The sequence below is a fragment of the Bubalus kerabau genome, chromosome 11 (assembly GCF_029407905.1).
Source record: "Bubalus kerabau isolate K-KA32 ecotype Philippines breed swamp buffalo chromosome 11, PCC_UOA_SB_1v2, whole genome shotgun sequence".
Classification (NCBI taxonomy): domain Eukaryota; kingdom Metazoa; phylum Chordata; class Mammalia; order Artiodactyla; family Bovidae; genus Bubalus; species Bubalus kerabau.
The window spans coordinates 96,474,822-96,502,431 of NC_073634.1; the positions used below are offsets into that span (position 1 = coordinate 96,474,822).

Genomic DNA, 27,610 nt, shown 5'->3' on the forward strand with positions numbered 1-27,610 from the left:
CAATTGCTTTATTCTGCTGACCACATGGGGGTCACCAGTGTTGCTGTGGAAGCCACAATATTGCACGACAAAATAAAATAATCAATACCAACCAAGAAATATCCAAAATAATATTTGAATATACTGTTTTCCTGCCACCACTCTTGAAGCCCTGACTGAAAGGCAGTGCTCCCTGGCCACTGTGATTGCTGACAATCCCTTAGATTATCTGCCATCAGCCAAGCGGGCATTTGTCCCCTGAAGGGTACATGTTGCAGTATGTGAATACACAACACAGAGTTAATCAGAGAGCACAGCACATGGTCTGTCCCTCCAGCAGAACATTTTCCCCCGTCCCACTCCTTAACCACTGAGAGTTCCCAAACCCTCTCTCTCCTTTGTCAAAGCCAACCTGCTTGCTCACACCCAGCTCTCCCCAGGAGTCCTTTAGTGCTTTTCTCTTGCTCACACCCAGCTCTCCCCAGGAGTCCTTTAGTCCTTTTCTCTTAAATTATCTTCCTGTCTTGAGTTATTCAGATGTCTCAGACATCTGAACAAAATCATATGCCTTCTGATATATGTGCTGTGTATACTTATCAAAGATTTGCAGTGTGAATATTTGATGCACACACACATATTAATAATAAAGCAAAACATGGTAAAATTTTAGTCTTTCTGGAATGTGGGCAAAGGGCATACAGGAATTCATTTTATCATCTTTACAACATTTTTCTAAGTCTGAAATCATTTAAAAATTAAATTAAAAAATTCTGAGTCCCAGCTGGAACTCTGCCCAAGGTAAGTTTGAGCTTGGAACCATGCCCAAGAAGGAAGGAATGCCAGTCAGCCCTGGCATTAGAGACACTCTCCCCTGTGACTCCTCCAGTCCCCTCTGGCTCCTGGACATGCTACTCACAAAACGGTAGTAAGAAATTGGCCGATTAATCCACAGGAGCTCTTCCTGTACTATGAAGAGAAGCTGAGGATTTAAGCAACAGTCTGAAAGAGGTGTCTGAACTGATGACAAGCACAGGTCAGAAGGAGCTGGAAATCCATACTTGCCGAAGGATCTATTTGGGTTTGAGTGTGAGTATGTCTGTGTTCATGAGTGTGTGTGTGTGTGTGCGTGCTTGTGTGTGAGTTGTCTGATAATCATTTGTATATCGTGTATGCTTGTGTATTTGTTGCTTGGTAGTTTGTGTGTGTGGGCTGTGTATGATTGTGTATGTGTTGTTTGATAGTCGTGTGTGTGTGTGTGTCCTCTGTACCTGACTCAGCCTGATTCTCTTCCTGAGTTAGACCCAGTCCAGGCCTGTTTTAGCACACAGAGATCTAGTTGTCAGCCTCTTAACATGCAATTAGCAGCTCCTGAGCAGTGCCCATCATCTTAAATATCTGCCTCCTGTTGTCATGATGGGGCACGTCCCCCACCAGGCAGGCATTACAGCTCAGGGTGAGGGCTCAGCATCGGGGCTGCTGGAGCAGATGCCTGACCTCATCAAGGAACCAAGGTCAGACAGGGCTCAACCTCCACTAGGCAGCCAGAGCTTAGTGTTTGTCCAACCTGTGTTTTTGGGTGATGCACTGGTGAGTGAGAGCTGGAATGTGTGTTGTTTGCTTCTGTCTGTGTGTGTGTCATGAAGGGCACAGGTTGGTGGTGGTGGTGAATAGGCTTAGCCTACCCATGCTAACTGCCTTCACCTCGCAAGGATTTGGGGCACAAGCAAACCTCAATTAAGGGAGTGTGTGTGCTGCTTGCAGTGAGTGCATGACTGGGTGTGCATGTGTGTTGTTGTGTGTCTTGTAAGATTTTTGTAGTTGGCCTTGTATGTTTTTGATGGTGTGTATGTATAGTGATGAGCTATGTGTATGCGGTGTGTTTATGTATTTTATAAGGTGTGTCATGCTGTGCCAGTGGTGTGTTGTGAGTGTATTGTTGGATGACACATGATTGTGCATTGTATATGTCTTGCTTTGTGTGTTATTTATGACTTGTACATATACGAGTGTTTACGATCTGAACCACAGACTGGTTATCCTTCCCCTGGAATGAGTCTCAGACACAGATGACAGGAATCCTCAGATCAGCAGGGTGTGTGTGTGTGCATAAGACAGAGAGATTTCTATGTGTGTTTGAGGACTCCTGATTGTCAGGAGAAATATCAGTAACCTCAGATATGCAGATGACACCACCCTTATGGCAGAAAGGGAAGAGGAACTCAAAAGCCTCTTGATGAAAGTAAAAGTGGAGAGTCAAAAAGTTGGCTTAAAGCTCAACATTCAGAAAATGAAGATCATGGCATCTGGTCCCATCACTTCATGGGAAATAGATGTGGAAACAGTGGAAACAGTGTCAGACTTTATTTTTGGGGGCTCCAAAATCACTGCAGATGGTGATTGAAGCCATGAAATTAAAAGACGCTTACTCCTTGGAGGAAAAGTTATGACCAACCTAGATAGCATATTGAAAAGCAGAGACATTACTTTGCCAACAAAGGTCCATCTAGTCAAGGCTATGGTTTTTCCAGTGGTCATGTATGGATGTGAGAATTGGACTGTGAAGAAAGCTGAGTGCCGAAGAATTGATGCTTTTGAACTGTGGTGTTGGAGAAGACTCTTGAGAGTCCCTTGGACTGCAAGGAGATCCAACCAGTCCATTCTGAAGGAGATCAGCCCTGGGATTTCTTTGGAAGGAATGATGCTAAAGCTGAAACTCCAGTACTTTGGCCACCTCATGCGAAGAGTTGATTCATTGGAAAGACTCTGATGCTGGGAGGGATTGGGGGCAGGAGGAGAAGGGGATGACAGAGGATGAGATGGCTGGATGGCATCACTGACTCGATGGATGTGAGTCTGAGTGAATTCCGGGAGTTGGTGATGGACAGGGGGCCTGGAGTGCTGCGATTCATGGGGTCACAGAGTTGGACACGACTGAGCGACTGAACTGACTGACTCACTGACTTGCATCCATGATCTCAAATATCTTCTTATGTGACCTTCTTCTAGGGTAACATCAACTGATATAACCAATGCTCCAAGTGACTGTTTCCTGTAAAGGAACCGCCCTCATTTTCAGACACCTGAGAGTGACTGAGTCTCTCAAAGTTTTGTATCTCTTTGCTTCATTTAATGTCCCAGCAAAGAAACACTAGGCACCCTGCTGAGTGAAGTTAGAATGCAGGAGCCCCCCCCCCAAAAAAATGGGTGCAATACCTTGGAAGGCCACTTAATTCTTTTATTTCAGTTCCGTTCAGTTCAGTCACTCAATCGTGTCCGACTGTTTGCAACCCCATGAATTGCAGCACTCCAGGCCTCCCTGTCCATCACCAACTCCCAGAGTTCACTCAAACTCATGTCCCTCGAGTCGGTGATGCCATCCATCCATCTCATCCTCTGTTGTTCCCTTCTCCTCCTGCCCCCAATCCCTCCCAGCATCAGAGTCCTTTCCAATGAGTCAACTCTTCGCATGAGGTGGCCAAAATATTGGAGTTTCAGCTTCAGCATCAGTCCTTCCAATGAACACCCAGGACTGATCTCCTTTAGAATGGACTGGTTGGATCTCCTTGCAGTACAAGGGACTCTCAAGAGTCTTCTCCAACACCACAGTTCAAAAGCATCAGTTCTTTGGTGCTCAGCTTTCTTCACAGTCCAAATCTCACATCCATACTTGACTACTGGAAAAACCATAGCCTTGACTAGATGGACCTTTGTTGGCAAAGTAATGTCTCTGCATTTGAATATGCTATCTAGGTTGGTCATAAATGGAAGCTCACAAATTCTCAATAATTATCGATGGCTTAAACATAAGCTATGGAGAAGGCAATGGCACCCCACTCCAGTACTCTTGCCTGGAAAATCCCATGGACAGAGGAGCCTGATAGGCTGCAGTCCATGGGGTCGCTAAGAGTCAGCACGACTAAGTGACTTCAATTTCACTTTTTACTTTCATGCATTGGAGAAGGAAATGGCAACCCACTCCAGTGTTCTTGCCTGGAGAATCCCAGGGACAGGGGAGCCTGGTGGGCTGCTGTCTATGGGGTCGCATAGAGTCGGACACGACTGAAGCTACTTAGCAGCAGCAGCAGCAAACATAAGCTAATGTATGTGAGAGCCTTTTGGCATCTGGAAAGTATACAAATATGAATGAAAGGAATTATCTAGACAGAGCACTAAGAGAATTCAGGACAGCTTCAGTTTCCTTGAAGCCCTCAAATAACACAGAGCGTCTGGCACCCATGACAATGAAAGGAGATGCTTCCATATTAAAGGTACAGAATCTGATCACACAAATAGTATTAGACTGAACTACATGAAGTAACTAATAGTTGATCATTTTTAACCTACAGAAAAAAGTAATTTTATATATGTAATACATATATATTCTTATTTGTATATTCCTATACATATGTTCATGTGTATGTATGTATGTATATGAATATAGTTCAATCTATATCTGTATGGGATATATACACATATGTATATGCCCCAGGTTCCATATATGTTTTTATACAGTCCATCTATGTATGTATATATACACACACATTACCATATATATGTGAATATATATGCATCCCATCTCTGACAGCTGCATCAGCTACATGCCTGTGAAATTGATATCATTTATGTTGTCATTTCCTAAAAGCTTAAAAGCAGAAAGAACACTAATTGTTAATACCATAAGATTTTGTTGTAAGGCTGACATGTGGATTTAATTAGTAAATGTATATAAAGTGTTAGTCTCTTAGTCGTGTCCAACTCTTTGCTACCCCATGGACTGTAGCACACCAGGCTCTTCTGTCCATGGAATTCTCCAGGCAAGAATACTGAAGTGGGTTACCATTTCCTTCTCCAGAGGATCTTCCCTACCCAGGGATCAAACCCGGGTCTCCTGCATTGCAGGCAGATTCTTTACCATCTGAGCCACCAGGGAAGGCCAATAATGTATGAAAAACCCTTAGCATAGTGCTGGTAACATAGTATAATCCCCTAAGTGTTCACCATCATTATGAAAAATAGTCTGTGGACTATTTTGTTTTGGGAGCTATTTTGGCATTAAGTGGTGTTAAGCCATTTCTAGAGGACCAATGAGTTTATAGCTATAGGTCAACGGCACTAACCAGGTTCCCAGGAGGTGTTTCACAAGGCTCCAACACCACCACCTCAGCCCAGAAACACCTGAGATCATTTTATAGAGACTCATCTATTATTTCTGCCACAGTGAAGTATTATGGTTTGGCTCCATCTCATTGACATAAACTATCCCAGCATGTTTATGGAAAATATTCTCACAGAAGAAAGGGAACTTGCCTTTCTTCTTCACTGCTGCGTTTTCAATCCTGAGTAGAGGGCAGGGTTCAGACTCAATGTTCAATAAATAATGGTTGAATGAAACAGCAAACATCCTCTGGCCTTTGTGCAATGAGGTCTTGTTGGCTACTTCTGGGTGTAATGTTTTTCTGGATCCAGACTGGGATAGAGCAAGGATGCATGCATCCACAGGGACTAGAAATGAATAGGAAGATGGTTAAAAATTCATTGTTTTCTCAGAAAATGCAGTCCAGAATATACCCGTACCATTCTTCCTGATGTTCCTAAACCCCCTTTATCCCCAGCAGGGAATGAGACCTGAGAACCAGAGCAGCGTGTCCGAGTTCCTCCTCCTGGGGCTCCCCATCCGGTCAGAGCAGCAGGGTGTGTTCTTCGCCCTGTTCCTGGGTGTGTACCTGACCACGGTGCTGGGCAACCTGCTCATCCTCCTGCTCATCAGGCTGGACCCTCGCCTGCACACCCCCATGTACTTCTTCCTCAGCCATTTGGCCCTCACTGACGTCTCCTTCTCATCTGTCACCCTCCCTAAGATGCTCATGAACATGCAGACTCGATGCCAAGCTATCACATATGCAGGGTGCATTTCACAGGTGTATTGCTTTATATTCTTCGGTTGCCTTGACAGCTTTCTTCTTGCTGCGATGGCCTATGACAGGTATGTGGCTGTCTGTCACCCTCTCCACTACACTGCCATCATGAGGGATGAGCTTTGTGTCATCCTAGTGGCTGGGTGCTGGCTCGCCGCTTGTGCCCAGGCTCTGTTGCACACCCTCCTTGTGGACCAGTTGACTTTCTGTGCAGGGACTGTCATCCCTCACTTCTTCTGTGATCTCTCTGTTGTGCTCAAGTCCTCCTGCTCTGACACCTCCCTCAATGAGCTGCTCATCCTCACTGAAGGAGGACTGATCTTCACCTTGCCTTTGGGTGGTATCCTGGGCTCCTATATCCGCATGGCAGCCGTCATCCTGAAGGTCCCCTCCTTCACAAGAATCTTCAAAGCCTTGTCTACCTGTGGTTCTCACCTCTTCGTAGTGTTTTTATATTATGGGACAATTGCGGGTGTGTACTATTTCCCCTCATCAGGCAACTCCAAAGTCAAGGACATAGTTGCTTCATTGATGTACATGGTGGTCACCCCCATGCTGAACCCCTTCATCTACAGCCTGAGGAATAAGGATATGAAACATGCTCTTCAGAAAATTTTCAGGACCATGGGCACCCCTGACTATCGTTAATTCCTTCCCTATGCAATAGGCACTCATAAGGCTGTAAAATATGTTTCCTTTAGAAGTTGTAACTTGGACAAATCTTATCACTGACACCATTTTTCTTTTAGTCTCATTTTATATTTTCTCTCATCTTTTTCCTCACCTGATTTCCGCCCCCCCCCCATCTGCTCTCTGAATTCTATGTATTAATGTTTCTGCACTGAAATTCCAACCCTTCCTATGATGGTCACTGCAAGCTGTGAGACTTTGAATCCACTTCCCTGAGATTTTAGCTTTCTTGTCTCCATATTTTTCTTCAGTAATCTTCTTGTCTTATAGTGATATCAACACATAGTCATATGAATTTTCTTAATACCACCAAATTTCATTTATTTCATGTGTGAGGAATTCAGAAGAAGTTACCAAACTGGTTTATCTATGGAATGGTATCAATTACAGCTGGCATTAATTAATATACAATTTTAACTTGCAATTTATTTAATCCTCAGCACCATCCTCTTATAAGGATGCTAACATTTTCCATATTTACAAAGCAAAGAAAAGTCCAGGCTCTCCAGATGGCACTAGTGGTAAAGAACACGCCTGCCAATGCAAGAGACATACAAGACAAAGATTCTATCACTAGGGGGGGGACGATCCCCTTGAGGAGAGCATGGCAACCCACTCTACTATTTTAGCCTGGAGAATCCCATGGACAGAGCAGACTGGCAGGCTACAGTCCATAAGGGTGCAAAGAGTCAGACACACCTGAAGTGAATTATCACACATACATGCAGAAGTCCAGAGAAATCAAGTAACTGCCCTTACTTACATGTCTCAGACATGTATGACTTTAAAACCATGTGTTTAATCAGATTATTTTATTGCCATTATCTTGATCTCTAACACTGTTTACCAGTTTGGATGTTTTTGTCCTTATATAAAGTATACAATAAATACTCTTTTGTGGTCCACTTTTTTGCTTCAGTATCACTATGGCTAACTCAGTCTCAAGGCTTTATAATTTTCTAATGTGTCTATATGCCTTCATGTACTCATCCATTCTAGTTGTCACTGATATTTGGATTGTTTCCAGTTGGGACTTGTGTATATACCTAAGAATGGAGTTTGGGGTTCACAATGAATGCATATTTTCAGCCTTAATAGTTTGCATCAGAAAATGAAAGTGTTTGTACCAATCATCCTTGTAACATGTGAAACACTAGTCCACTTCCTCACCACATTTATACCATCCGTCTTTTCCACGCATACATTTTTATGGGTTTGCAGAACTGTGTTATGATTTTAATTTACATTTGTCTGATACGTCCTATAGTCTGTCCTCTTTGCCTCTGCTTGTTAATCATTTGGGTATCTTCTCTTACAAAGGACCTCTTCCCAGTTCTTTGCTGCTGTTTTATTGGGTAGTCTGCTTTTATAAATTGCTTCCCAGGAATTCTTTAAATATGATATTTATGACTCCTTTTTTGGATATATATATATATATATATATTTATATAGAGAGAGTTTTTTTCTTCCATTAGGTTGCTTGTTTGTGCATTGTATTAATGATTCTTTTGTCAAACAGAAGTTCTAATCTTAATGTAATAGATATTTTTCCAATCTGGTTAATTCGGTTTGTGTTCTGTTGAAGAAATCTTTGTGTATCCAAAATTCATAAAGATATTACTCTAAGATTTTTCCTTTTAAATTTCTTGTTTTATCTTTAATATTCTTTGATATTTGTATTTAAAATCCACCTGGGTTCACTTCTTATGTATGTTTTGGATATGGATTCAGATTAATTTTTTCCATATGGATATACAATAGATACACAAGAATTTACTGAAAATTACATCCTTTCACCACTAAAACTACAAAATCATTATATCACTTTTATCATAAATCAAATGACTGAATATGTTGTCTTAACTATTTTTTCTTTTCATTTAAATTTTAGATTGTGCTTGACAAAAACCAAAACCAAATTATTGTTATTTTATTTGGGAGGTCATTGAACATATGAAACAGCTTGGGGAGAACTGTCATCTTTAAAGTGAGAAAACTGTAGCATACAAACAGTATTACATTCTTTTTCATTGACAAATAATATTTCATTGTATGGACAAACCATGTTTTATTTATGCAGTCTTCAGTTGCTAGACATTGAATTCCTTTACAATTTTTTTGGCTATTCTGAATAATGCTTCTCAGAACATTTGTGCAGAAATTTTTGTGGGCCTGTGTTCATTTCTATTGAATATATACCTAAGATTGGATTTTGAAGGATCGTATAGTGAGTCTATATTTAACTTTCGAAGAACTACCAGACTGTTTCCCAAAGTAGCCACACCATTTTACATTCCCACCAGGAATATAAGAAGGTTTCAATTTCTCCATATCCTCACCAGGACTTGAAATTGTTTTCCTTTTTGGTTTTCATTATCCTAGTGAGATTTAAGTGGTATCTCATTGTACTTTTGATTTTTAGTTTTCTAAAGATGCTGAGCATTTTTTCATGTGCTTATTGGCCTTCTTTATATCTTCTTCAGAGAAATGTCTATTCAGATCCTTTGTCCACTTTTAAGCTGGATTTTTTCTAATAAGTTGTAAAAATTATACATATATATACTTTAGAAGCAAGTCCTTTATCAGATATGTGATTTGCAAATATTTTCCCATTTTTCACCCCCATGAAAAGTGAGCTGACTTTTCATTTTCTTGATCATATTATTTTAAGCATGGCTTTTTTTCTTTTTTTTTTTTTCGAATTTTTTTTAATTTTATTTTATTTTTTAAACTTTACATAATTATATTAGTTTTGCCAAATATCAAAATGAATCCGCCATAGGTATACATGTGTTCCCCATCCTGAACCCTCCTCCCTCCTCCCTCCCCATTCCATCCCTCTGGGTCATCCCAGTGCACCAGCCCCAAACATCCAGTATCGTGCATCGAACCTGGACTGGCAACTCGTTTCATACATGATATTTTACATGTTTCAATGCCATTCTCCCAAATCTTCCCACCCTCTCCCTCTCTCTCAGAGTCCATAAGACTGTTCTATACATCAGTGTCTCTTTTGCTGTCTCGTACACAGGGTTATTGTTACCATCTTTCTAAATTCCATATATATGCGTTAGTATACTGTATTGGTGTTTTTCTTTCTGGCTTACTTCACTCTGTATAATAGGCTCCAGTTTCATCCACCTCATTAGAACTGATTCAAATGTATTCTTTTTCATGGCTGAGTAATACTCCATTGTGTATATGTACCACTGCTTTCTTATCCATTCATCTGCTGATGGACATCTAGGTTGCTTCCATGTCCTGGCTATTATAAACAGTGCTGCGATGAACATTGGGGTACACGTGTCTCTTTCCCTTCTGGTTTCCTCAGTGTGTATGCCCAGCAGTGGGATTGCTGGATCATAAGGCAGCTCTATTTCCAGTTTTTTAAGGAATCTCCACACTGTTCTCCATAGTGGCTGTACTAGTTTGCATTCCCACCAACAGTGTAAGAGGGTTCCCATTTCTCCATACCCTCTCCAGCATTTATTACTTGTAGACTTTTGGATCGCAGCCATTCTGACTGGCGTGAAATGGTACCTCATAGTGGTTTTGATTTGCATTTCTCTGATAATGAGTGATGTTGAGCATCTTTTCATGTGTTTGTTAGCCATCTGTATGTCTTCTTTGGAGAAATGTCTATTTAGTTCTTTGGCCCATTTTTTGATTGGGTCATTTATTTTTCTGGAGTTGAGCTGTAGGAGTTGCTTGTATATTCTCGAGATGAGTTGTCTGTCAGTTGCTTCATTTGCTATTATCTTCTCCCATTCTGAAGGCTGTCTTTTCACCTTGCTAATAGTTTCCTTTGATGTGCAGAAGCTTTTAAGGTTAATTAGGTCCCATTTGTTTATTTTTGCTTTTATTTCCAATATTCTGGGAGGTGGGTCATAGAGGATCCTGCTGTGATGTATGTCGGAGAGTGTTTTGCCTATGTTCTCCTCTAGGAGTTTTATAGTTTCTGGTCTTACGTTGAGATCTTTAATCCATTTTGAGTTTATTTTTGTGTATGGTGTTAGAAAGTGTTCTAGTTTCATTCTTTTACAAGTGGTTGACCAGTTTTCCCAGCACCACTTGTTAAAGAGATTGTCTTTAATCCATTGTATATTCTTGCCTCCTTTGTCAAAGATAAGGTGTCCATATGTGCGTGGATTAATCTCTGGGCCTTCTATTTTGTTCCATTGATCTATATTTCTGTCTTTGTGCCAGTACCATACTGTCTTGATAACTGTGGCTTTGTAGTAGAGCCTGAAGTCAGGTAGGTTGATTCCTCCAGTTCCGTTCTTCTTTCTCAAGATCGCTTTGGCTATTCGAGGTTTTCTGTATTTCCATACAAATTGTGAAATTATTTGTTCTAGCTCTGTGAAGAATACTGTTGGTAGCTTGATAGGGATTGCATTGAATCTATAGATTGCTTGGGGTAGTATACTCATTTTCACTATATTGATTCTTCCGATCCATGAACATGGTATATTTCTCCATCTGTTAGTGTCCTCTTTGATTTCCTTCACCAGTGTTTTATAGTTTTCTATATATAGGTCTTTAGTTTCTTTAGGTAGATATATTCCTAAGTATTTTATTCTTTCCGTTGCAATGGTGAATGGAATTGTTTCCTTAATTTCTCTTTCTGTTTTCTCATTATTAGTGTATAGGAATGCAAGGGATTTCTGGGTGTTGATTTTATATCCTGCAACTTTACTATATTCATTGATTAGTTCTAGTAATTTTCTGGTGGAGTCTTTAGGGTTTTCTATGTAGAGGATCATGTCATCTGCAAACAGTGAGAGCTTTACTTCTTCTTTTCCAATTTGGACTCCTTTTATTTCTTTTTCTGCTCTGATTGCTGTGGCCAAAACTTCCAAAACTATGTTGAATAGTAATGGTGAAAGTGAGCACCCTTGTCTTGTTCCTGACTTTAGAGGAAATGCTTTCAATTTTTCACCATTGAGGATAATGTTTGCTGTGGGTTTGTCATATATAGCTTTGATTATGTTGAGGTATGTTCCTTCTATTCCTGCTTTCTGGAGAGTTTTTATCATAAATGGATGTTGAATTTTGTCAAAGGCTTTCTCTGCATCTATTGAGATAATCATATGGTTTGTATTTTTCAATTTGTTAATGTGGTGTATTACATTGATTGATTTGTGGATATTGAAGAATCCTTGCATCCCTGGGATAAAGCCCATTTGGTCATGGCATATGATCTTTTTAATGTGTTGTTGGATTCTGATTGCTAGGGTTTTGTTAAGGATTTTTGCATCTATGTTCATCAGTGATATTGGCCTGTAGTTTTCTTTTTTTGTGGGATCTTTGTCAGGTTTTGGTATTAGGGTGATGGTGGCCTCATAGAATGAGTTTGGAAGTTTACCATCCTCTGCAATTTTCTGGAAGAGTTTGAGCAGGATAGGTGTTAGCTCTTCTCTAAATTTTTGGTAGAATTCAGCTGTGAAGCCGTCTGGACCTGGGCTTTTGTTTGCTGGAAGATTTTTGATTACAGTTTCAATTTCCGTGCTTGTGATGGGTCTGTTAAGATTTTCTATTTCTTCCTGGTCGAGTTTTGGAAAGTTGTACTTTTCTAAGAATTTGTCCATTTCTTCCTCGTTGTCCATTTTATTGGCATATAATTGTTGATAGTACTCTCTTATGATCCTTTGTATTTCTGTGTTGTCTGTTGTGATCTCTCCATTTTCATTTCTAATTTTATTGATTTGATTTTTCTCCCTTTGTTTCTTGATGAGTCTGGCTAATGCTTTGTCAATTTTATTTATCCTTTCAAAAAACCAGCTTTTGGTTTTGTTGATTTTTGCTATGATCTCTTTTGTTTCTTTTGCATTTATTTCTGCTCTAAGTTTTAAGATTTCTTTCCTTCTACTAACCCTGGGGTTCTTCATTTCTTCCTTTTCTAGTTGCTTTAGGTGTAGAGTTAGGTTATTTATTTGACTTTTTTCTTGTTTCTTGAGGTGTGCCTGTATTGCTATGAACTTTCCCCTTAGGACTGCTTTTACCGTGTCCCACAGGTTTTGGGTTGTTGTGTTTTCATTTTCATTCGTTTCTATGCAAATTTTGATTTCTTTTTTGATTTCTTCTGTGATTTGTTGGTTATTCAGCAGCGTGTTGTTCAGCCTCCATATGTTGGAATTTTTAATAGTTTTTCTCCTGTAATTGAGATCTAATCTTACTGCATTGTGGTCAGAAAAGATGCTTGGAATGATTTCTATTTTTTTTGAATTTACCAAGGCTAGCTTTATGGCCCAGGATGTGATCTATCCTGGAGAAGGTTCCATGTGCGCTTGAGAAAAAGGTGAAATTCATTGTTTTGGGATGAAATGTCCTATAGATATCAATTAGGTCTAACTGGTCTACTGTATCGTTTAAAGTTTGTGTTTCCTTGTTAATTTTCTGTTTAGTTGATCTATCCATAGGTGTGAGTGGGGTATTAAAGTCTCCCGCTATTATTGTGTTATTGTTAATTTCTCCTTTCATACTTGTTAGCATTTGTCTTACATACTACAGTGCTCCCGTGTTGGGTGCATATATATTTATAATTGTTATATCGTCTTCTTGGATTGATCCTTTGATCATTATGTAGTGACCATCTTTGTCTCTTTTCACAGCCTTTGTTTTAAAGTCTATTTTATCTGATATGAGTATTGCTACTCCTCCTTTCTTTTGGTCCCTATTTGCATGGAAAATCTTTTTCCAGCCCTTCACTTTCAGTCTGTATGTGTCCCCTGTTTCGAGGTGGGTCTCTTGTAGACAACATATGTAGGGGTCTTGTTTTTGTATCCATTCAGCCAGTCTTTGTCTTTTGGTTGGGGCATTCAACCCATTTACGTTTAAGGTAATTACTGATAAGTATGATCCCATTGCCATTTACTTTATTGTTTGGGGTTTGAATTTATACACCGTTTTTGTGTTTCCTGTCTAGAGAATATCCTTTAGTATTTGTTGGAGAGCTGGTTTGGTGGTGCAGAATTCTCTCAGCTTTTGCTTGTCTGAAAAGCTTTTGATTTCTCCTTCATACTTGAATGAGATCCTTGCTGGGTACAATAATCTGGGCTATAAGTTATTTTCTTTCATCATTTTAAGTATGTCTTGCCATTCCCTCCTGGCTTGAAGAGTTTCTATTGAAAGATCAGCTGTTATCCTTATGGGTATTCCCTTGTGTGTTATTTGTTGTTTTTCCCTTGCTGCTTTTAATATTTGTTCTTTGTGTTTGATCTTTGTTAATTTGATTAATATGTGTCTTGGGGTGTTTCACCTTGGGTTTATCCTGTTTGGGACTCTCTGGGTTTCTTGGACTTGGGTGATTATTTCCTTCCCCATTTTAGGGAAGTTTTCAACTATTATCTCCTCAAGTTTTTTCTCATGGTCTTTCTTTTTGTCTTCTTCTTCTGGGACCCCTATGATTCGAATGTTGTAGCGTTTAATATTGTCCTGGAGGTCTCTGAGATTGTCCTCATTTCTTTTAATTCGTTTTTCTTTTATCCTCTCTGATTCATTTATTTCTACCATTCTATCTTCTAATTCACTAATCCTATCTTCTGCCTCTGTTATTCTACTATTTGTTGCCTCCAGAGTGTTTTTAATTTCGCTTATTGCATTATTCATTATATATTGACTCTTTTTTATTTCTTCTAAGTCCTTGTTAAACCTTTCTTGCTTCTTCTCAATCCTTGCTTCCAGGCTATTTATCTGTGATTCCATTTTAATTTCAAGATTTTGGATCAATTTCACTATCATTATTCAGAATTCTTTATCAGGTAGATTCCCTATCTCTTCCTCTTTTGTTTGGTTTGGGCATTTATCCTGTTCCTTTATCTGCTGGCTATTCCTCTGTCTCTTCATCTTGTTTAAATTGCTGAGTTTGGGGTGTCCTTTCTGTATTCTGACAGTTTGTGGAGTTCTCTTTATTGTGGCGTTTCCTCGCTGTGTGTGGGTTTGTACAGGTGGCTTGTCAAGGTTTCCTGGTTAGGGAAGCTTGTGTCGATGTTCTGGTGGATGGAGCTGTATTTCTTCTCTCTGGAGTGTAATGAAATGTCCAGTAATGAGTTGTGAGATGTCTGTGGTTTTGGGGTGACTTTGGGCAGCCTGTATCTTGAAGCTCAGGGCTGTGTTCCTTTGTTGCTGGAGAATTTGCTTGGTATGTCTTGCCCTGGAACTTGTTGGCCCTTGTGTGGTGCTTGGTTTCAGTGTCGGTATGGAGGCGTTTGATGAGCCCCTGTCAATTAATGTTCCTTGGAGTCAGGAGTTCCCTGGAGTCAGGGTTTGGACTTAAGCCTCCTGCTTCCAGTTATCGGTCTTATTTTTACAGTAGTTTCAAAACTTCTCCTTCTATACAGCACCATTGATAAAACATCTACGTTAAAGATGAAAAGTTTCTCTACTGTGAGGGTCACTCAGAGAGGTTCACAACGTTACATGGAGAAGAGAAGAGGGAGGAGGGAGTTAGAGTTGACCCAAATGAGATGAGGTGGAATCAATAGTGGAGAGAGTGGGCTAGCCAGTAGTCACTTCCTTATGTGCACTCCACAACTGGACTGCTCAGAGATGTTCACGGAGTTATACAGAGAAGAGAAGAAGGAGGCAGGAGACAGAGGTGGCCAGAAGGATAAAAAGGGGAAATGAAAAGGAGGGAGACAGATCCAGCCAGTAATCAGTTCCCTAAGTGTTCTCCACCGTTTGGAACACACAGAAATTCACAGAGTTGGGTAGAGTAGAGAGGGGTTAGGGAGGAGATACAGGCGACCTGGTGAAGAAAACAGAGAGTCCAAAGGGAGAGAGAGCAGTCAAGCCAGTAATCTCGTTCTCTAGTGAAAAATGGGTCCTGAAGATTGGGTTCTTAAAGGTACAAAATTGGTAACAAATACCTAAAAGCAAAAATTAAAAATCTAGAGTAGAGTTTGGAATTTCAAAAATGCAATGTTAATGAAAAGAAGAAGGAAAAGAAAGAGAAAAAACGAACAAGGAAAAACAAACAAGGTTGCAAAAATTATAAAGAAACTACAGGTACAAAATTGATAACTAATACCAAAAAGCAAAAATTAAAAATCTAGAGTAGAGTTTGGAATTTCAAAAATACAATGTTAAAAAAAAAAAGAAGAAGAAAAATAAAGAGAGAAAACAAACAAACCAACAAAAACAATGTCGCAAAAATTATAAAGAAAATACAGGTACAAAATTGATATCAAATACCAAAAAGCATAAATTAAAAATCTTGAGTAGAGTTTGGAATTGCAGATATATGATGTTATATAAAAGAAGAAGAGAAAGAAACAGAGGGAAAAAAAGAAAAACAAAAAAACAAAAGTCACAGAAATTATAAAAAAAAAATCTATATGTACAAAATTGATAACATATACCAAAAGGCTAAAATTAAAAATCTCGAGTAGAGCTTGGAATTTCAAAAATACGATGTTCAAGAAAAGAAGAAGGAAAAGAAAGAGAGAAAAAACGAACAAAGAAAAACAAACAAGATCGCGAAAATTATAAAGAAACTACAGGTACAAAATTGATAACTAATACCAAAAAGCAAAAGTTAAAAACCTAGAGTAGAGTTTGGAATTTCAAAAATACAATGTTATAAAAAAGAAGAAGAAAAATAAAGAGAGAAAACCAACAAACCAACAAAAACAATGTTGCAAAAATTATAAAGAAAATACAGGTACAAAATTGATATCAAATACCAAAAAGCATAAATTAAAAATCTTGAGTAGAGTTTGGAATTGCAGATATACGATGTTATACAAAAGAAGAAGAGAAATAAACAGAGGGGGGTAAAAAAGTCACAGAAATTATGAAAAAAACTATAGGTACAAAATTGATAACATATACCAAAAGGCTAAAATTAAAAATCTAGAGTAGAGTTTGGAATTTCAAAAATACAATGTTAAAGAAAAGAAGAAAAAAAGAAAAAAAAAAAACACGGTCAAAAAATTATAAAATATATATATGAAGTTTGCTGAAGAAGAAAAAAAAATAGGGTCTTTTTTTTTTTTTGCAAAGTAATAGTTATAAAAGTGAAAATTAAAGGACAATAGAGGACTTAAATTTTTTTTTAATTAAAAAAAGAAAAAAAAGAAAGAAAGATTGATCGTAAAAATAGTAAAAATATATCTAGGTCTTTCTCTGGTTTTGTTGTGAGTATTGTGGGTTCAGTTCATTTTTGGCTAGTTCCTTAGTCTGACTTATATTTCTCAAGATCCTATGTAGTCTGTAGTAACCACAGGGTTTTAATCTATGGCCTGTAGCTTCCAAGGCGTTTCCCTCTGTTATAGCTTCTTCTGTTTGCTGGTCTCTTCAGTGTCTGGTTCCCACCCTGACACAAAGGGGACGGTGGAGGACACTATTTTTTTTTATTTTATTTAGGCTCACTTGTTCAGCCGCGCTGTGGGGAGGGAGGGAGGGATGCTGCAAACAGATAACACTGGCGTGCGCTCGCAGTGCCTCAGCCACACTGGGTCTGCCCCCGCTCACGGCGCGCGTAGCCTCCCTGCCCACACTGCTCGGGCTCTAGGTTGTTCCGCCGGGAACAATCAGAGGCCGGCCCTGGGCTGAGCTCCCAGGTCCAAGCCGCTCAGGTTCAGGCACTCGGGTAGTCCTCAGAGGCGCAGACTCGGTTGGGCCTGCGTTTTGTGCTCTTCCCAGATCCGAGCAGCTCAGGTGATGTGTTTGGTGGGTGCCAATGCTGCGACTTATCGCCTCCCCGACACTCGGTTATCTGGGTGTAAAACCGGCACACCTTCTCAGGCAGATGTTGACCATCCAGACCCCCAAGAAGTTTTAGTTAGCAAAGAAGCCTGCTTACAGTTTTATAGATAGTGTCTCTCTTGGGCTGCGATTGCCCCCTTACGGCTCTGGCTGCCTGTCACCGGAGGGGGAAGGTCTGCAACCGGCTATCTCTGTTCAGTCCTTTGTTCTGTGCGCGGGCCTGGCGGTGTCTTAGGTTAGGGCTGGCTTTTTGCGTGGTAGATATCCCACAGTCTGGTTTGCTAGCCCAAATTATTTCGCTCAGATAGCGCTCAGGATATTCGGGCCGATTCTTACTCTAAGGGACACAGCCCGCACCCCGCTTCCCTGCCCAGCCCCCGCTTGCTAATACCGTGTGCAGGCGTCTGCGCTGCTTCTCCGCTGGGGGAGTTACCGTAGGGCTCACAATCTGCGATTTTTAATTGTTTATTTATTTTTTTTCTCCCTTTTATGTTGCCCTCTGTGCTTCCAAAGCTCGGCACAGATTCGGCAGTGAGAAGGTTTCCTGGTGTTTGGAAACTTCTCTCTTTTTAAGACTCCCTTCCCGGGACGGAACTCCGTCCCTCCTTCTTTTGTCTCTTTTTTTGTCTTTTATATTTTTTTCCTACCTCCTTTCGAAGAGTTGGGTTGCTTTTCTGGGTGCCTGATGTCCTCTGCCGGCATTCAGAAGTTGTTTTGTGGAATTTACTCGACGTTTAAATGCTCTTTTGATGAATTTGTGGGGGAGAAAGTGTTCTCCCCATCCTACTCCTCCGCCATCTTGGCTCCTCCAGCATGAAGGCTTTAATTTTCATGAAATTTAATTTTTTTTTTCTTTTGGTACTTGTGTCAGGCCTAAAAAGGTTTTGTGAAACTCAACATCTTGGAAGTTTAGTCTTATGTTTCTTGTAATAGTTTTATAGTTTAGCTCTAACTTTTAGGAATACAGTCCATTTTGAGTTAATTTTGTGTATATAGGGGAAAAGGAGCTCAAATTTATTCTTTTGTATATGTTCAGTTTTCCTAGCACCATTTGTTAAGAAGGCGTTTCTTTCCCATGCTGAATTGTCTTGACACCTTATCAAAATTCAAATGTATATAAATGTAAGGGATTACTTCTGGGTTCTCAGCTCCATTCCAATGATCTACACATCTATCCTTATGCCTGCATCATATCATACTATCTTGATTACCACAGTTTTATATAAAGTTTTAAAATCAGAAATCAGAACTTATGAATCCTGGCACTGTTCTACTCTTTCAATATATTTTTTGTTAGTTTGGATTCCTTAAATTTCCATATGTAGATTGAGATCAGCTTGTCATTTTCTGTAAAGAAGCCAGCTGAGATTTTGGCAGAAACTATATTGAATATATAGATCAGTTTGGGGAATCTTGCTACCTTAACAATATTAAGTTTCTTAAGCTATGAACATAGGTATATTTATACCTTTAATTTATTTCTACAATACTATGCTGTTTTCAGAGAATGAATTTTGAACTGATTTTGATAAATTTATTCATAAGCATGTTATTCTTTTTGTGCTATTGTAAATACAGTTGTCTCGTCAGCTTCATTGTTCCTTGCTAATGTGTAGAAAATACCATTGATTTTTGTATATTGCACTCTGCAATCTTTTGAACTTATTATTAGTTCTCATAGTTTGGGGATTCTTTAGAATCTTATATATAAAATCACCTGGAAATAAAGTTTTTCTCTCTTCTTTCCAATCTTGATGTCTTTTACTTTCTTGCCTAATTGCACTGGCTAGTTCAGTTCAGTTCAGTCGCTCGGTTGTGTCCGACTCTTTGAGACCCTATGAATCACAGCATGCCAGGCCTCCCTGTCCATCACCAACTCCCAGAGTTCACCCAAACCCATGTCCATCGAGTTGGTGATGCCATCCAGCCATCTCATCCTCTGTCATCCCCTTCTCCTCCTGCCTTCAATTCTTCCCAGCATTAAGGTCTTTTCCAGTGAGTCAACTTTTCGCATGAGGTGGCCAAAGTATTGGAGTCTCAGCTTCAACATCAGTCCTTCCAATGAACACCCAGGACTGATCTTCTTTAGGATGAACTGGTTGGATCTCCCTGCAGTCCAAGGGACTCACAAGAGTTTTCTCCAGCACCACGGTTCGAAAGCATCAATTCTTCAGTGCTCAGCTTTCTTCACAGTCCAATCTCACATCCATACATGACCACTGGAAAAACCATAGCCTTGACTAGACGGACCCTTGTTGGCAAAGTAATGTCTCTGCTTTTTAATAGGCTATCTAGGTTGGTCATAACTTTCCTTCCAAGGAGGAAGCGTCTTTTAATTTCATGGCTGCAGTCACCATCTACAGTGATTTTGGAGCCCAAAAAAATAAAGTCTGACATTGTTTCCACTGTTTCCCCATCTATTTTCCATGAAGTGATGGGACCAGATGCCATGATCTTCATTTTCTGAATGTTGAGTTTTAAGCCAACTTTTTCACTCTCCTGTCTCGCTTTCATCAAGAGGCTTTTGAGTTCCTCTTCACTTTCTGCCATAAGGGTGGTGTCATCTGCATATCTGAGGTTATTGCTGTTTCTCCCAGCAATCTTGATTCCAGCTTGTGCTTCTTCCAGCCCAGCATGTCTCATGATGTACTCTGCATATAAGTTAAATAAGCAGGGTGACAATATATACCCTTGACATACTCCTTTTCCTATTTGGAACCAGTCTGTTGTTCCATGTCCAGTTCTAACTGTTGCTTCCTGACCTGCATATAGGTTTCTCAAGAGGCAGGTCAGGTGGTCTGGTATTCCCATCTCTTTCAGAATTTTCCACAGTTTATTATGATCCACACAGTCAAAGGCTTTGGTATAGTCAATAAAGCAGAAATAGATGTTTTTTTCTAGGACTCTCTTCCTTTTTCCATGATCCAGCGGATGCTGACAATTTGATCTCTGGTTCCTCTGCCTTTTCTAAAACCAGCTTGAATATCTGGAAGTTCATGGTTCACGTACTGCTGAAGCCTGGCTTGCAGAATTTTGAGCATTACTTTACTAGCGTGCGAGATGAGTGCAATTGTGCGGTAGTTTGAGCATTCTTTGGCATTGCCTTTCTTTGGGATTGGAATGAAAACTGACCTTTTCCAGTCCTGTGGCCACTGCTGAGTTTTCCAAATTTGCTGGCGTATTGAGTGCAGCACTTTCACAGCATCATCTTTCAGGATTTGAAAGAGCTCAACTGGAATTCCATCACCTCCACTAGCTTTGTTTGTAGTGATGCTTCCTAAGGCCCACTTGACTTCACATTCCAGGATGTTGGCTCTAGGTCAGTGATCACACTATCGTGATTATCTGGGTCATGAAGATCTTTTCTGTACAGTTCTTCTGTGTATTCTTGCCACCTCTTCTTAATATCTTCTGCTTCTGTTAGGTCCATACCATTTCTGTCCTTTATTGTGCCCATCTTTGCATGAAATGTTCCCTTGGTATCTCTCATTTTCTTGAAGAGATCTCTGCTGCTGCTGCTGCTGCTGCTGCTGCTAAGTCACATCAGTCATGTCCAACTCTGTGCAACCCCATAGACAGTAGCCCACAGGCTCCTCTGTCCCTGGGACTCTCCTGGCAAGGACACTGGAGTGGGTTGCCATTTCCTTCTCCAATGCATGAAAGTGAAAAGTGAAAGTGAAGTCGCTCAGTCGTGTCTGACTCTTAGCGACCCCATGGACTGCAGCCTACCAGGCTCCTCCGCCCATGGGATTTTCCAGGCAAAAGTACTAGAGTTGGGTGCCATTGCCTTCTCCAGAGATCTCTAGTCTTTCCCATTCTGTTGTTTTTCTCTATTTCTTTACATTGATCACTGAGGAAGGTTTTCTTATATCTCCTTGCTATTCTTTGGAACTCTGCATTCAGATGCTTATATCTTTCCTTTTCTCCTTTGCTTTTCAGTTCTCTTCTTTTCACAGCTATTCGTAAGGCCTCCCCAGACAGCCATTTTGCTTTTTTGCATTTCTTTTCCATGGGGATGGTCTTGATCCCTGTCTCCTGTACAGTGTCACAAACCTCCATCCATAGTTCATTAGGCACTCTAGCTATCAGATCTAGTCCCTTAAATCTATTTCTCACTTCCACTGTATTATCATAAGGGATTTGATTTAGGTCATACCTGAATAATTACATACTGTATATAAGATAGATAACCAACAAGGATCTACTGTATAGCATAGTGAACCCTATGTAATATCCTGTAATAACTTATATGAGAAAAGAATCTTTTAAAAAATGAATCAATATATGTACATGTATAACGGAATCACTTTGCTATACATCTGAAACAAATGCAATACTATAAATCAACTCTACTTCAATAAAATTAAAATAAAAAAACACAAAAAATAAAAAATATCCTCTTGATAACAAAAAAAGGTCAAATATTTCTTAAAATTTAGGCTTTTTTAAAGGGGCTAAGCTAAAAGAAAAATTATAAAGTATGTCCCTTATAAATAGTATTAAAATTTCTATACATCATTATCAAAAGATAATCAACCCAATAAAAATAGGCAGACTCTTCTAAAAAGAAGATATAAGAATGACTAATAGGCATATGAAAATGTTTTAAACATTATTAAGAATTGGAAAGATGGGAGGTAAAACCAAAATAAGGTACCACTTCATGTACTTTTATTACAGAATGGCAAAAATGTACTTCTATTTTGGGAGACTGTTTTTTTTGGGGGGGGAGGGAGAATATTTTTGAATTACTTACCTGAAAACCAAAGTTCAGAGAGGATAAGAGAATTTTTTTTTTTTTTTCTTTTTAGGATAAGAGAATTTTGAGTCACAGAGTAAGTTCATTTAGAGTTTGAGGATTGGGACTGGGCAAGGAACCAAGGTTTTTCCCTCAATGCGTACCTTAGGGACCGGTATTCCCGGATGTCTCTGCAGGCAGCTCCGGGGATTGTGAGAGACACTACACGCAGATAACTTCTCTTTTCCTGGGCTTCTCTTCAGTCTGGTTGACTAAGGATCTGGAGTGGCCTGCCCTCCTTTCTCCTTCTTTGGAGCAGATGAGGGCTCCCTGTCCCCTCCTTAAACAGAGGGGAGGAGGCTGTCTTTTAATCTGGCCATCACATATGGCTTCTCCACTTTTGACAAGGGAGAACTGAGAGCCCAAGAGTCAAACCTCTGTCTTAATGTGAAGAAATGATGACCCTTCCTGGCCCACCTCGGAACAGACAGTAAGTCATTGGCCATACTTCCCCCTTCTTGGTCAGTCGAGGGAAACAGAGTGGCCTGATGGAAATAGTTGCAGGAAACCTGTTTCTGGTACCAGTTGCAGTGTGGGTCTTCAGCAGATTACAGCAACTTTTTAAGAGTCTATCATTTTCTCATTCATAAAATCTGAGTTGTATTAGATGGCTTATTGGGCTTTAACATGTGCTCTTTCACTGTTCTTACTCATATATCAACATGTGTGTTTCAATTTTACAAAAACACTTATAAATACACATGCTATCCTGAAATTCTACCTTTTAAAATTGGTAAGTAATCATATAATTATTTTATTTATAATTATTACATGTTATTGTATTATAAACATTATTTTAATTTTATTTTTTATTAAGTTAAATATTGTTTGCTTGATTGTGCTATTACTCAGTGAAAAAAGCAAAGTAACACATAAAAAAAAAACAAAAGCAAAGTGCAATTCAAAGAACACTTTCACATGGTACCTGACATGTTTCATGGGGATGGTTGAAACAGTTCAAAGGAGCTTTGGATATCTGATCAAGTGCTGACATCCATCTATAACTTTATAGAGTCTAATCCAAATTGTCTTTTTAAATGTGCACAATTATAAATCGAAGCTTTACCCAAACAGAATTGTCAAACCATGTTTATTTTTTTAAACAGGAGTTCAGAGTACTTCCAACACAGCATTATTTTACTTTCTTGCTATTTATAATAACATTTATTTCATACAGAATTCCAGACTTGGACAGAAGAAACCAGACAGGCACATATGAATTTCTTCTCATGGGCCTCTCTGAGCACCCAGAGCAGCAGCCTCTCCTGTTTGGGCTCTTCCTGGGCATGTACCTGGTCACCGTCTGGGGGAACCTGCTTATCATCCTGGCCATTGGCTCTGACGTGCACCTCCACACCCCCATGTACCTCTTCCTGGCCAACCTGTCCTTCTCTGACATTGGTTTTATCTCTACAGTCATTCCCAAGATGCTCAATAATATTGGCTCAGGAAGTAAACGGATTTCTTATGGTGGGTGCCTGACACAACTCTATTTCTTTGGCCTGTTTGCAGATCTGGACAACTTTCTCCTGGCTGTGATGGCACTGGATCGCTATGTGGCCATCAGCCAACCTCTCCATTATGCCATTACCATGAACTCCCAACGCTGCGTCCTGTTGGTGGCTGGGTCATGGGTGGTCACTACCTTCCATGCCCTAGTGCACACCCTCCTGGTGACCAGGCTTTCCTTCTGTGGCCCCAATGTCATCCCCCACTTCTTCTGTGATCTGGTCCCACTCCTAAAGCTGGCCTGCTCCAGCACTCATGTCAATGACCTGGTGCTCATCCTTGTGGCAGGGACACTGTTAATTGCACCCTTTGTCTGCATCCTTACATCTTACCTTTATGTTGCACTGGCTATCCTAGGAATCGATTCCCCAAAGGGTAAGCAAAAGGCCTTCTCCAACTGCACCTCGCACCTCTCTGTGGTCTCTCTGTTTTACACTACAGCTATTGGGGTCTATTTATGTCCTCCATCATCCCCTTCAGGTGGAAAGGACCGGGTCTTCTCAGTAATGTACACGGTGGCGACCCCTATGTTGAACCCCTTCATCTACAGCCTGAGAAACAGGGATATAAAGGGGGCACTGGGGAAAATACTCAGAAAAAACATGTTTAACACTCTTTCTTGGGACTGAAAGGTCCAAGTCTCCAAGGCTCGGAGCTGAGGGTTGAAAAATGGTCTCTTAAGGGCCTAACCACTATAATGTCCCTGAACCTGAAACTTCTCTTTTCCTCATATTTACATTTCAGGGAAGGGACCACTGACACCAGTAACCACTAATCATCCCTGTGAAGTGTCCATGCTCTGAGCAGCTTACTACTCACTTTCAAAACGGTTCTTGCTTATTTTTACTAGATGCCTACCTGAAGTCCACAGGTAGGGGGCTTGTGTGTATATGTATATATGTGTATATATATATATATATATATATATATATATATATATATATTTGTATATGTATGACATGAAAATGAAAGTGAAAATCTTATTTTGTTGAAGTCACAAAGGAACTATGGAGGATATCTCTAGTCCAAGAATACAGGAGTGATTGTGGTTGGTAGAATGAAATACAAAGGATATAATCTGATACTTTATCTTAAACAAGCAGTGATCTATAGAAGAATAAGGATGGGGCTATAAGTTCTGGGTTCCATTGCTGTCTTTGACATTATATATTGTATGACAGCTGGATAATCACTTGACATCTCTGAGCCTTGGTTTCCCTTTTTGTAAAATAAAGTGATTGAGTTATATGAGCTGAAGCCCCTGCATACATGTTCCCAGTTCTAATAATATGTAGTGTTATAGTAACAAGAATGCAAGACCATGTCAGAAGTTACAAGTCAGAACCAAAGTCCACCACTTCACACTGTATAACTTTAGGAATATTCTTTCTCTGAGTTTTGCTTTCAGGTGTACAGCAAAGTGATTCAGTTTTACTTATATATTTTTCTGATTCTTTTCCATCATAGGTTATTACAAGATATTGAATATAGTTCTCTGTGCTATACAGTAAAGTTCTATTAATTATTTTATGCATAGTAGTTTGTATGTTAGTCCCATACTCCTAATTTATTCCTCCCCTTCTCACTTTGCCCTTTGGTAACCATAAGTTTGCTTTCTATGTCTGTGAGTCTATTTCTGTTTTGTATAAAGATTCATTTGTATTACTTTTTAGATTCCGCATATAAATGACATCATAAAATAGTTATCTGTGCCTCTACCAAAGTGCTACTCCTCTCTTCCCCACAAGGGTAAAAATTATTCTTTGACTTTTTATGTCAATTACTTCCCTTCCTTGCTTTCTGTTTAATTTTTCCACATACACATGTGTGCTTAAACATTATAGTTTGGTTTTGCCCATTTTTAATTTTTTTTTTAATTTTTCCAGTGCTATTGATGTATAATTGACATATAATGTTTGTGGAAGTTTAAGGTATAGGACTTGATGATTTGATATTTATCCATGGTGAAATCATGACTACAATAAAGGTCAGTTAACGCATCCATCACCTCACATAGTTATGTTCTATGTGTGTGGGTATGGGTGTTAGGAACATTTAGCATCTACACTGTTAACAACTTTAAAGTATATTACACAGAATTGTTAACTACAGTCACCATACTGTTCACTATATACCCAGAACTTATTCGTCTTATAAATGGAAATGCATAGCATTATCCCAAACTCTCCCCATTTCACCCACACCCTGGACATCACATGTCACACCTGGACATCAGCTCTTTGTTTCTTTGAGCTTGGCATTTTTAGATTTCACACATAAGTGAGATCATACAGTATTTATCTTTTCCTATCTGACTTATTTCACTTAACATCATGCCCTCCAAGTCCATCCATGTTGTCACAAGCGGCAGAATTTTCTTCTTTTGTATAACTGAGTAATATTCCACTGTTTATATATACTTCATTTTCTCTATCGACAGTCATTTAGGTTTTTTTTTCATATTTTGACTATTGTGGATAATGCTACAATGAACATGAGGGTAATTAATGTAGCTACTGAAAGGACTGAATGATATAAAAACATTTGAACACTTTAAACAGAATGCCTGGCACACAGTAAACACTCAACACATATAACCTGTTATTATTGCTAACTATATGCATTCAGTTACGTCTGTGTCCATGTGAGTTTCAGATTTTTGAGAGCTGACAAAAATGAAAGATGATAAGAAATGTTCTGTTTCATGTTCTAGGGAAACTAATGATTTATGTTTCCAGAATGAACACAGAGTGTAAGTAAAAGAGAAAATGTCTATTTGAGCTGGACATTGAGAATAATTAGAGTTGTAAGTTAGGTCAAGAAGGAAAACCTGAGGATATTTCATAATCAAAGCATAACTCCTGCAAATCAATAATAAAAGCATAGCAATGACATAGGGGAAAGGAGGCAACAATATAGCTGGAAATTTTTTTAAAAAATAAGAAACTCAAATGGTTGAAAAGTATTTTTTTAATTCCTCCATTAATACTTCCATCTAGCATTTCCATTTCTAGAAAATATACGTACACAAAAATGCCTGTAAAATATCGATGCAGCATCGCTTTTGTAATAACCATCCCTACCCTCCCAAAAAAGGAGATAGGTAAGTGGCATGAGTAGGGAAATGTGTATTACTAATGGTACATCTATTAATCTATTAAATACTTTAAAAAATAATGAGGTAGATCCCATGGTAATATAGGAGGTCCATGATATATTGGTGAGAGAAACAAAGAAAGCTCCAGAACAAATGATCCCATTTTCGTAAAATCAAAATTCTACATATATATATATGTGCATAGAAAAGTATCTGAAAGTGTACCGGTCAAAACTCTAACAGTGATTACCCCTGGAGAGAGATGGGAACGATGAGAAACAGATTATCACTTTTCATTTGATACATGTCTCAGTGCTGAATATTTTTCCCTACTTCTTTATTTATTCGGCTGTGTTGGGCCTTAGTTGCAGGGTCCAGGCTCTTTGTTGCTTCTCTCAAGTTGTAACACGAGGGCTCAGCAGTTGTGGCATGTGGTTTAGTTGCTCCAGGGCCTGTGGGATCTTAGTTCCCTGACCAAGGATCAAACCCATGTGTCCTGCACTGGAAGGTGAATTCTTACCTACTGGACCACCAGGGAGGTCCCTAAATATTTTTTAAAATAAGTGTGTGTTACCTGAAAGAAATGTAAAACATGAGGCTACATCTTCAAGAACTCAGGGCAAGGAGACACCCATCTGTGCCTTGACCATACCTGGGTTTTTCTGAGATTCCACCTCATAGTCAAATTTTGGAGCACAGATCAGAGAACTCCATGTCCAGGATGATCCCCTAAGTTCTGGCCTCCCCTCCTGGGATCAGCCAAGCTGCCAAGCCCCAGTCACTAATGCTAATATTCCCACTAATCCTGGAAGCACTGCTTCATGGGCCCCAGTCCCCAGAGAAGGCAGTGAGTTTGGACGATGACACACTTGGGACTATGAGGTGGTGGGAGCCATGGAATTCATCCAAAAGCGT

The 27,610-nt window shown here is 39.5% G+C and overlaps 2 protein-coding genes across 2 annotated transcripts; both read left to right on the plus strand.

Moving 5' to 3' along the window:
• The first annotated feature begins 5,597 nt into the window (after positions 1-5,597).
• On the plus strand, positions 5,598-12,365 carry LOC129623518 (olfactory receptor 1J2-like). The gene is made up of 2 exons (XM_055541063.1): positions 5,598-6,516; positions 12,142-12,365. Exons 1-2 carry the CDS (start codon positions 5,598-5,600, stop codon positions 12,210-12,212), a joined length of 990 nt encoding a protein of 329 aa, XP_055397038.1. The 3' UTR covers positions 12,213-12,365.
• A 10,122-nt stretch (positions 12,366-22,487) lies between these two features.
• On the plus strand, positions 22,488-24,227 carry LOC129623862 (olfactory receptor 1361-like). The gene is made up of 2 exons (XM_055541767.1): positions 22,488-22,519; positions 23,267-24,227. The coding sequence occupies exons 1-2, from the start codon at positions 22,488-22,490 to the stop codon at positions 24,225-24,227; spliced, it is 993 nt and encodes a 330-aa protein (XP_055397742.1).
• The last annotated feature ends 3,383 nt before the right edge of the window (positions 24,228-27,610 follow it).